This window comes from Ostrinia nubilalis, chromosome 5 (assembly GCF_963855985.1).
Source record: "Ostrinia nubilalis chromosome 5, ilOstNubi1.1, whole genome shotgun sequence".
Lineage (NCBI taxonomy): Eukaryota > Metazoa > Arthropoda > Insecta > Lepidoptera > Crambidae > Ostrinia > Ostrinia nubilalis.
Genome location: NC_087092.1, coordinates 4592946 through 4605333, shown reverse-complemented (window position 1 = coordinate 4605333; position 12388 = coordinate 4592946). Strand labels below are relative to the sequence as shown.

The 12388-nt window shown below is 35.8% G+C and overlaps 1 protein-coding gene across 1 annotated transcript in view; it reads left to right on the top strand.

Annotated features, from left to right (window-relative positions):
* The window catches only part of LOC135071720 (uncharacterized), a 178870-nt gene that overhangs the window by 38334 nt on the left and 128148 nt on the right, over positions 1–12388 (top strand). The window contains exon 2 of the mRNA XM_063965502.1: positions 9691–9960. Coding sequence (XP_063821572.1) covers positions 9691–9960 — 270 coding nt within the window. The remainder of the gene's footprint in view (positions 1–9690; positions 9961–12388) is intronic.

Below are 12388 nucleotides of genomic sequence, written 5' to 3'. Positions count from 1 at the left end.
TCCTGTTAGCTAATTCTAAGCCTATTGTACAGAAAAACGAGTTAAAATGGTTGCATATTTCTTTTGTGTCTGTTATTATATTTGACGATATTTTAAGTTTAATTTCAACGTGATTGGTTTTATTTTTGTTATTCGATAAATTATTAATTAGTTGCCACATTTTTAAGGGATTCTGTTTACAATCATTAAAAGCTTTGTGATAGTACCTATTTTTGGCAGATTGGATGCTGGCGCTGACTATATTTCTTTGCTTAGTAAAGTCCTTTTTCAATTTGTCCTCATGAGGTGTTACCTTCATTTTGTGCCATAGATTATTCCTGGCGTTGATTGCTGCAATTATTTCTTTACTAATCCATTCTTTTCTGGGAAGATTAAGTATCTTGTATTTTTTATTTATATTTTTATTCATGGCTACCAGAATTAACTCTTCCAACGGTTCGTAGTCATTGTCTAAGTTCATAATTGAATCTTCAACTGTTTTAAAAAAGCTGTGATAATTTAGTACTGTATATTGCGTTCTCTTAACGGGTACAGGAGTCTGTCTATGGATTTCGAGATATATCTGTTTATGATCAGATAAAGCCGACTCGATTACAGCCATATGACAAGTATTGTCATTGAGATCGGTGCATATATGGTCCAATATAGTTTTAGTAGATGCTGTTTGACGTGTGCAGTAATCTGCGGCGATTTTGTTTAAAATTATAGTTTTATTTTCTCGTAACACTTCTTTGTAATCCTTTACGCACTTTTCATCGCTAAGTAGATTTAAGTTTAGGTCTCCAAATATGAGTGTTCGTTTTCTTTTTGACAGTTGATGATTGTAGACTTCAAGAAAGTTACTGGGATTCGAGCTTGGCTGTCTGTAGATGGCTCCAATGTCCAAAGAGAGCGTTTTTAAGTGCACCCACAAGAAGTGATTACCGTCCTCAAGATGTTCCTCAACACATTCATGCTTCATGTCATTGTGTACGTATATAGATACTCCTCCGCCTCTTGCATTTGTTCTATAATTGTAGTAATGCATATAGTTGGGAATATTCATTCTTTTCGCTTCATTTTCATTCTTAATCCAAGTTTCAGTCAATATTATGGCATGTATCGTTGTTCCAAAAGATTCTATTATACATCTGAGTTCGTCTAATTTTCCGAGTTTTACAATGCTACGGACGTTTGCATATAGGAATTTAATAGATTTTGCCTGTTGTGTTACATTTGTATAATTGCTGCTGATCTCATAGGTTATGAATTCTGGTTTTCCTTTTTTAACTTCCTTATTTGTAGAATTAATTCATAATTCGTGGATTTTGTCTATCTATGAGATTTGGCCCACTTTTCTTGGTATTGGACCGGCAACGGCAAATGAAACTTTGCATTGTAGTGTCTTATTTAGCATCTAGAAAGCATTGGGGGAAGCCTATGTTCAGCCGTGGACGTCCTATGGCTGAGATGATGATGATGATGATGAATAAGTGCCACCAAAAAAAACTGTACTGTCAAAAAAAACACTACTGCTGTCGACTGTACATTGTGAAACTTGGATGAATAAGGACCACTTGAATCTTGATATTTCCAGAAAACGAAAGCTGATAGATTTTAAAAAAATCTAAAAAAATTACGCTTTAAAAGCACGCTAATGAATCCTTGTCTACTCAAGTGACGTCATCAAAGTAAAGAAAACTGACGAAACCTCATCATCGCTTGTCACCTAGAAACTTTTAATTTCCCCGGCTTTTAACTGAATAGAGGCTGCTGTCATCAATCTCCCGTTTCAATGACGCTTTCAGACTCTCCGTTACAGCTCCTTGTATTGAACCCTCTTGAATAGCACTTTTTGTCGCGGAAAAATCTACAGGAAACCACTGTGCATGGGTTGCTGGCTCTTGAATTTGGGAGCACTCGAAATGTTCTTAAAAATACAGGGTGGTTAAAAACACGATATAACGCGTACGTTGTTAATGGACTATAAAAGCAATGTTATTTACTGCGTTGATTTGGAAAGGTGAATTTTTTTGCTATACATGTTTCATTGTGACAGTTATTATGAAATTGATATGGGAAATGACTTTTTGATTTGATTTTTAATAAATAAAAAATCTGTAGACAGCAGTGAATCAATTTCATTAAGGGCATTTCTACTGTACGGTGTATTTTTTCTCAATTCGGTGCTAAAATTTATATTTAGTTTTTTAAGTAGTTTCAATACAAAAAAAATAATGTTACTCCATTCTGAATGTAAAAATAGCATTGTCACTAAATATTGTGAAGTGGTTTATGTGAAATGTTAAGCATCGAATTGAGAGAGCACCGAATTGAGAAAATGAATCACGGAATTGAGAAATGAATCTCCAAATATAAAAATCGCTCCGCAAACTTAGAATTGATTACATTATGAAGAAATACCTGATGTATTTCAATAATCAATATAATAAATACTTAAAACGTTTTGATATCTGATTGCTGGTCTATTAGTTAGATGATTCATTTTAGGTTTATGTGTCTGAAATACCAATGGAATAAAACAAAAATCCTAATCAATATGTTTATTTTTTTTAATAAGGAACTATTATAAATTCTTAATTTTTATATATTATTTTAATTTTATTTAAATAAAACAAATAAATACATAACACAGGGTCTCTTTGTTTATTTATTCTTAACCTTAAACATAAAACAAATATTGCAAAACCCAAGAGCTAGATTGACCTGACACTATACCGAAGATATTATATCGGACGTCAGTTTGTACACGATTAAAATGGCACTCAAATAGCTGAAATACAACAAGGCACCAGGTGTTACGGCATTATAGCTGAGCTTCGCCGGTACTAAAGGCTCTACAGAAGCAGTTCAATTCCGTCATTCTCGAAGAAAAAACGCCTCCGGCATGCCACAGAAGTGTGGTGATAGCATTATAGACTCATCTCACTTATGAGGTGTGTTTACAAGCTGTTTTCGAGAGTCCTTACGAATCATCTCGCTCGCAGACTCGACGACTTCCAGTCTTCCGAACAAGCTTGTTTCCGAAAAGGCTTTAGTATTAAGGTACACAAACAGGTACGCTACGGCAGATTATACAGAAGACCAAGGAGTCGCGATATCGGGGATGATATCGGAGTCATGGCCTCCGTAGAGCCTTTCAACAAGTGGGTCTCAAAATGAACATGGACAAGACAAAAATCATGTCAAATGTCCGTGTTGCACCCATTCCTCTGAAGGTTGGAGACTACGCTCGAAGTTTTTTTTTTTTTTTTTTTTATGTGATAGGAGGCAAACGAGCAAACGGATCACCTGATGGTAAGTTGTTGACAATTGTGTATACCTGGGACAAGAGTCCAGATAGTTAGGTCCAACTTTGAGAAAGAGGTCTATCGCTGAATTCAACTCAGCTAAGCATCGATCGGGAAGCTTCGCTATTACGTCTGAAATACCGCAGCGTCTTAAGACAAAAGTCTTCTACCAGTGTGTGTTGCCAGTGATGGTGTATGGACGTAAAACTTGGTCGCTTACTATGAGCCTAATAAGAATCAGAAATGTGAATATCGGCAAGAGAACCAAAGTGACCGACATAGCCCGTAAAATTGCATAAATCAAGTAGCAGTGGGCGGGGCACATAGCTCGTACAGATAATGTCTGTTGGGACTGAAAAGTTGTCGAGTGGAAACCACGGACCAGTGAGCAGGCCCCCATTAGGTAGACCGACGATCTGGTGAAGGTCGAGGGAAGAACCTGGAAGAATTATTTTAATAAGATAGCAATAGCAGTGTATTTTTTTTAATGAAACCTCAAAAAATTAGTTTTATTGTCTTCTGTCCAATGACTGGTACGGTCCAATGATTGGTAGTTCACCCTATTATTATGCTCTATTGATTTCATTATTATTTTAAGTTACACAAACAATTTATAGCACAATAAAAGTATCTATTTTCATTTAATATCAATTCGGTGTACGTGTTTTCTCAATTCGATGCCCCATATTCCGCGGAATTGAGATCCACGGAATTGAGGAAAAATCACATTTCATCAAATTACTCGAAAATATTATAAATTACAACGATTTCTACCAAACGTAATGGCAGATATCAGTTAAATACTTAATTAATTCAGCAGTAATCTCATTAAATACTTCATGAACATTATTAATGTCGCACACCGGTTTGAGAAATGACCAGTGACCAAAAATTCTGAGTGATTTCAAACCTCTGAAAAATGCTCCTCAAAGCGACTGATCCCTCTTTTATACTGCTCGACCACTCGAGTGCAACTGCTAGTTTATGGGAATCAGGCGTGGGTGTTCGTATTGTGCGTTGTTAGTGATATAGGAGCACAAAAGTAAAAATCACGGAATTGAGGCACACACGTCGGACAAAATTTAAATGTGTTACTGTATTAAAACCCAAGGACTTACAACAAAGAAACTCATTTATATGGCTTTATTAACTATCCCTTGTTCTGTGAATGTGTGTTTCATAATGGGGAAGTTATTATTTCAAAAGTTATGAAGCAAAAACGAGTAAATTCTGGAAACCGGACACTCCATTTTAGGCCAAATTTCGCCCGTTTTTGAACTTTCGGATTTTTTCAAGGCGAGATGTAAAACCTGGAGGTCTTCTAAATATGCTCTCCATCAAGTCAAGAGTCCTATAAATACGTGTGATTTTTTTCAAGTCCGTACTTCAATTTTAAAGGTACTTTTTTCGCCCCAGTAGGTCGATCGGTCGTCCCCGTAGAAATGCCCTTAAGAGCCATTTTACATTTTCGTGCGAATTTCTAAGATTTTGGAAGCATGAATTACTATCTTAAGCAACACCCAGAGATTATTTAATAACTGCGAAAGATAGGTCAATCCTTGTTGTTGACCATTAATGAAACGGATTTACTAAAACTCTTTTGCTTAATTCACAGTGCCCCATCTCCCACAACCATTTTACGAAAAAATTGCCGCAGACTCATTTTCAAAGTCCTGTATCTATTATTTATGCTCATATAATAAGCTGAAAAATATATAGTAATCATCGGACATATATTCTTGTAGTCCATTAATGAAATAGATTCTTGAATTTCATTACCATTATTGAGTAAAATCTAAAAATAATTTGGCAAATTTGAAGATTAACGTCACATTTTGATCGTGGTTTTTGGTTTAAAAACACAGCATAAACTGCAATAAAAGTATCCCAAAATAAAGAATATTCATTGTAGAATTAATTTCTACAGTTATTGTTTAAATATTAGTAACCACTTTGTCAAAATATTGATGTGAATATCAGTATAAATTACAATGCGCAAGCCGACATCGATTAGTATGGCGCGAGCGCCCGTCAAGGCAGGACCTGTGTCATTTTTCCCGCCGTGACGTTTACGTGCGTTCGTGTCGTAAAGCGGTGATTTGTACGGCGACCAAATACATTTGATACTATGCCGAGAGGCTGTTTCGAGTCGGCCAGCCGAGCAGAAATTGAAATGATGAATTTTAATTTCTTTGACGGATCTGGGTGTAACTATGTATAATATGTAGGTACCATGTATTTAATTTAATAAATAAATTATAAAAAAGTATATCCATTATGATAGCACCCTTAACACAAGCATATTGGCTGCCTACTTTTGGACTAGATGGCGCTGTGAAATTGTCCAAAGATTTGTTTATTTATTTATCCGCTTTGAGTTTTGTTTCGTGAAGAAGAAAAAGAAGCATTTTGTTTTGTTGTTAAATCTATACTAATAAAAGAGGAAAGATTTAATTGTTTGTTTGTTTGTTTAGAGGCAATAGGCTCCGAAAAAAATTTCTTTCACGATTTAGAATCCAAATTTTTTTCTATGTAGGCTATAAAATATTTTCAAAAACTTTAGTCCAAAATCTTTGATAAGATTCGACGTTTAATAAATAAATTAGATAACATGTTAATACTTTTTTTTCCAGTACGATTTTAGTACTTGTTTTTCAGAAATTCTACGATTTAACTAAACTTCTAAAGTGTTTATATTTTATGCATAATTTATTAACTTCTAAAATATACATAATTATATCCTATTGATAGATGACGTGCTTCGTATTTTATTAATAATAATAATAATTTAATAAAATTATTACCTGACTAGGTTAAAAAGGTGTGGAATGTTATTTTGGAGATAACTTGGTTCCATAGAAATATAGAGAGATGCTAAGTAATGCGCTGAGTTCGAAACTCAGTGTCGTATTAGAAATTCATACACACAAAGAAATCAAATTATGTGCTCATTATCCATTGCGGTATCAGTATTCAACGTTCGAATAATCTTTAGTAGTTACTATGCAAGCAATATAAAATCAAATTATGTGCTCATTATCCATTGCGGTATCAGTATTCAACGTTCGAATAATCTTTAGTACTATGCAAGCAATATAAACTGTTTACCATAATGACGTCGCTACTGTCATCATTGCTTTCACAAGCAATATGTTCCAATTTGTCCCTTGTCACATTTCCCTTTAGTTTCTGTGATCTGTGCTTGTTTCTAAGTTGATATCAATGAAATATTCCTTAGTACTTTTGATTTAAATTATTATTTTTTATTTTGACACGTATTTGAAAAATCAAGGTCAGATTACAATAAAATAACAAGTGAAAACGTAACATTGCATTGCAACTCGCAATTTCGCAATATTGATGAGGAGATTCCATTGGAAAGTCTGTATTCATTCCTAGGATTCCCCTAACACCATCAAATTCAAGAGAATTCAAGAGAGTGCAGTTTCCCATCTCATGCTTAGGGACCACGGTTTAAAATAGTGTGGTTGCATAGAGCCTGCAACGGGCAACCGCGTGCGCAGCTGCTCATACTAATTTTCGATACAAAAGCAAGTGTTGGCGCCCTCACGAGTTTTAGCGGAGTTCCATATGGTAGCGGGAGTAGACTTAATGGAAATCTATGCTTCTCCGACGACCAGTTGTATGTGGAATACTCCAGAGTATGCGCCCACAATAGCCTGGTGATTTTAGCACCTGAAGGAAAAACAAAAAAACATTGTTTACAAAGAAATCTGCGGCAGGTGTAGTGTTTTAATTTTGTTTTAGAAAGATCTCATAATTTTGTAAGTATTCAAATATTTAAACATAATGATGTGTAGATTTTATATCAAAAAATATAATCATTTAACAAAATTAATTTTCTTAGAATATTTTTTATTATGTATACCTATTTAGTTTTAAACTGGATTAAGAATAATACAAATAATTAACCTACATAGACTAAATATTTACAAATAAAAAATATGTCCCAAATCGCTGTCCAAACAACGCGACATGGTGCCCAGAATGCTGGCTGCATTTCCGCGCTGAATGGCCAAACTGATTCGTTGGCCAAGAAATGCGCCAGCTCTTCTATCACCTGTACAGTCAATCAGCCGCTTGGCTAATTCCCTGTACAGGCGATGAGCACTTGGTCCCCACGGACCTAGCGTCTCTACCCCAAATGGCTCAAACATGTAGGTAGGTACTACTAAGACCTACATATTTGCGTCGCTTGAGGGATTCCGCTGATGCAGCGGCAGTACCAGCCCCAGACGAGGTTTGCGGAAGATGAGACGGTGCCAGTGTGTCTACGCAGGTTGCATCCCACAATATTTTAATTCTATTAGAACCATTTTCCACTTCATCGCAGAAGAAGTCGCGGGCAAAAAGCTAGTATGAAATATGTAGTATTGCCCGCGGCTTCACCCGCTTGAAATTTAGTTTGTCACAGATCGTCATAAATTATAGCCTATACATTGTTATTCTGGTCGACGCCAGGGATGGATGAGCGTCGCTGTCGCTGGCGACAGGGTCTTCTGGTTCAGGGTTCATGGCGTAGGTCTCAGGCAAAATGAAATCCACTCGTAGAAATTAATAAACTCAGTGTATTAACGAAAATAATTACACACAGCACTAGAGTCGTATCGGAACTGAGTGAACCAAAGGTCTTGCGATAGGAACGTCCGACCCGAGTGATAGTTGAACACAGACTGCCTAGTACTGCTGTACTGTACTGTAAAGTTTCATCAAAATCTGTTCAGTAGTTTTTGCGTGAAAGTGTAATAAACATCCAGACATCCACACAAACTTTCGTATTTATAATATTAGTAAGACTAGTAAAAAGTAAGATAGTAAGATGAATTATTTTAGTTATTTGTTTACTTATAATAATATTTAATTTATTTATTTCTTAGCTCTGTCTGATAATGGATCTGGAGGAGATGCAATGGCCACCTCCGTAACAAAACAATAGAACCATATGGAGTTTGGGCTTGTGTGATTCGCCTTGACGAATATTTCGTATCCAGGGTCCGATGATGGAGCTGTAAGGGGGCAGATTTATTTTTCACTATGTGACTGTCTTTATTTTGTACTTAATATATTTTACATATTATACCTATTCGTGTTTCATTATGAATCGAAATATAAAAGACTTAATAAACTCTATTAAAAATTTAAATTAATTAATCAAGTTTGAATACCTCATTCTACCTTAAAATTAATAACTTAAATCAAGTCTTAATACGGTCACGGCTCAAGATTTTTTTGTCCATTTCAGCGTTCTTTTTACTCTTTTGACGTTGCGTTGACAGCTTTTACCTAAATTCGCGCGGAATATTTTTGTGAAATGGCTCTTAAATGTTTTGTTTTTCATAGCCATTGCAAAAACTTTGCCTATCCTTTGACCTAATTATTTTACATAAACACCTACCTAATTTTCGGTTAATTTTCTAGTGCTGCACCCAGCAAAAACATCTAGCACTGCGCACACACAATAATCAAACAGCGTCGCTAAACAAAACGGAATTAAAACCAAACACGATCGGCTTGTTTGCCTGTATCTAATCAACGTAACGACCACCTCAGATGTTTGCAGTTGCCTTTATTGCTTCTTGTGCAAATAAAAGGCGACTCGAAAAAGGCGACTTGAAAAAGGCGAACAATGGACGCTGAAAGTGAAAAGTTTATTAATATCATCACGATCTCTGGAAGCGATATACCGAGTGCTGAGTCCGAGTACCTGCTAGGGATGTTATGGATATGTAGTTTCGGTTATGGATACGGTTACGGATATTGAAATAATATTATACCGGTTACGGATATTTTTTTATTTTGGATATCCGAAAGTTTCGGTTACGGTTACGGATATCTGTGCTAAGAATGCAAATTCCAATAGTTGTCCAACACAGTTCATACCTTACGAATAGAATGGGTCTCACAAAAAAGCTTTTATCTTATGGGAAAAAACTCATTTACTAATTCAAAATGCAATCATTAAATCAGCGTAGGGACTTGCTTGACTCTGCCTACATCCGAAACTATCCGAAACCTTTGAAACGGTTACGGTTACGGGTTCGGATATTTTTTTATTTCGGATATCCGAAAGTTTCGGTTACGGTTACGGATATCCATAACTTACCTGGTACCTACAGAAACCATAGAGAAACAGCTAAACCAGAGTATTTAGCTGTGTATTTTATGTAGTCTTAATAAGCGCGATTTTACAACAAAAATATTTTCTGGATACTTTATGTGTCTTTGTATCAACTTTGAGTTCACATCTAGGAACATCTTGTAAAGAAACTCTCTCGTGAGTACAAGAATACTGTAAAACTGATAGATGATAGTGATGCTACACTCCGTTCGTTGATAAAGTACGAGTAATCACAAGCTAACGTCATTTTCATTGTTACAGGTTTCGGCAACGTTCTACTCGGCATCACCATCACACTCCTCGACCTGACCGACTGTGACATCGTGACCGAGACCCCCAGATCGATCTACCGCAAGGACAGCCAGAACGAAATTCCAGAACCGGAACTTTTGCCGGTTTTACACGGGAACGACACTAGATGTCGCATATCGGAATACCTGTGTGCGAATAAAAAATGCATACCGATTAATAGATTTTGCGATGGGACCAACGACTGTGGGGACTCCTCCGACGAGCCAAGGCATTGCACTCGTGAGTACATTTTATACTAAATTCATAGCGTTGAGAATGAGCCTGACTGAAATTGTTTGAAGTCTTCCCAACTATTCGGATAGTCCGATTTCAGGAATAGAATTTTACCAGCAAATGATACAACATACTTTCAGGAATACTATGATACAATGTTTTCCTGCGGAAATTTTGTATATTTCAAGTTATGTTTAAACTTATATTACTTACGTTATGAAGGTATCTGTATCTATTGTTGGTAAGAATTGACACCTGACTGGTTCTATTGTTCTTTGAACCTACAAAGGAGAGATCTATGATAGATCTAGCTACTATACTGTATTTAACATTAGTGAATAGTGTCGCTATCAAGGATCAAGTTCTGCAAAGTGATTGGAAACGACTCTATTGGCACTGATATTATATGAATCCTACTAATATTATAAATGCGAAAGTTTGTATTGATGTCTGGATGTGAACATGTTTGTTCCTCTTTCACGCAATAACTACTGAACGGATTTTGATGAAACTTTACAGTATTATTGTTTATAGCCCAGAATAACATATAGGCTATAATTTATGACGATCTGTGACAAACTTAATTACACGCGGGAGAAGCCGCGGGCAAAAGCTAGTATTCAGTTTCTCCTGATTCCGTTTATGGATAAGATGTGTTTTTATTATTCTTGTCGTGACGTCATCTTATTTTAAAAAGTAACTAGTGTTTACTGTTTAAATGTATAAGTTCAAGAAACAATAACAAAAGGACCATTTTTATAATATTTCACGTAACATACCGGCGCCTATTGGAAGGGGGAGGCATAACTCTTCCAGTTTCATAATCTTTTTCTCGTATAAAATCCTATATCAGGTGGCAACAGCTGCGGGTAAGGCAGGGTATTCCGTTTTAAGGCACATACATATATTACGCTCCTACGAAGGTACATAAAAGTACTACTTTCCGTAATCCCCCGGCTTTTACACAGACCTTTTAGTATTAGGGATATGAGGTTTTTATTGCTTTTAACAAATTGAGGTTTAATATTTACTTTATCTTGAACAAGATCAAAATAGCCAAAGAAATAATTAAAATTGATCTTTTTATTTCTTATTCTGCCTTGTGGGTATAACAACAAAGGACTTATTTGTACCTTATGTAAGATTTTATATGCTGCACTAGCGTGCTTGCTCGAACCTAAGCCATAATTGTAAAAAAAAAGCGTTAATTTGTGCCACTGGCTGCCTAGGATGCGCACCACGGTAAAATCGTATCGTCGATTTTAGACGAAAAATGTTTTGAGCTTATCGTCACATAGAGATATATCTATAATATTTTATGCTACTCAGAAGCAGAAATTAGGTAAAATTCAGTACTCAAGTGGGGATTGTCTACAACTCAGCGAGGTGAAATGAAATGTCCGTCGCAGCGGTCGTTTTATTTTCCCATTTAGAACATCTTTCGTCAAGTTTTTGCGAAGATCTTGGCGCAATTCAGAGTGGAAAGCCTCGGATTGTCTAATAAGGATTTATTACAGTTTGACGTAATATCCACTAGTAACGATTTAAGTGGATTTAGGAGGTGAATTTTTAAAAATTAAGCTATTAATCTCACTGAAAAGCTGTGTCATGGCAGCTATGCTGTCAAGATGGTACTGAATGGGTAACATTTTTGTGTATTTATGTCTTTCTTTCTTCGTTTTTAGTAACAGCTGCAACCGGCATGTGTTGCCACGTAAATAAAGTACAGATTTATAATATTTTAAGCTAGCTACCCTCTCAGGCCTCAGCAGTACACCCTGACAAAGTTTTATTACAATCTAATCATTGGTTTCAGAACACATAGAGGACAGATACCTAATAGGTACAAACGTTAATTCGTATGTAACAGATACCTTACACTTTTTCATTGTAAGGGCTGTATCAATCAATCGGTCCTAATTTCAAACTGCCATCGCCCCACTATTCACTAGAATTGCCGTGGGCGATGACAGCAAAACAACCATTAACGTGCCTCATCGGAATGCAAAGTACTGTTCCTTTGATACCAATCTGTGATAGCTGCCGGGTTGTGAATATCGGTCTGCTGAAACAGCGGTTGTGCGCTAAAATTCCGAGGAAATGTTTGTGAGATAAGAAAGAACTTATAGAACGCAGTATGGCCGGAGTTGTAAAAGTTTAATAATGGGTGTAGTAGGTAGGTAACTAGTATTTCCTATTACGTTTATGTATGTTTACCCATATTCAGCAATCATATTCAAAAAATTATTTATTTATTTTATCATGTTATTATTTGATGGCAAGATGATCGAGTTACATACTTATTATCACCATGATCATAGAAAATAAGTGCGGCAAACTATCTAAACTAATCAATTACATTTATTTTATCTTGGAAGTCTATTTAATGTCTCTACTGGTAGTATCACGTGTATTTTAATTTTCGGTGGCACAA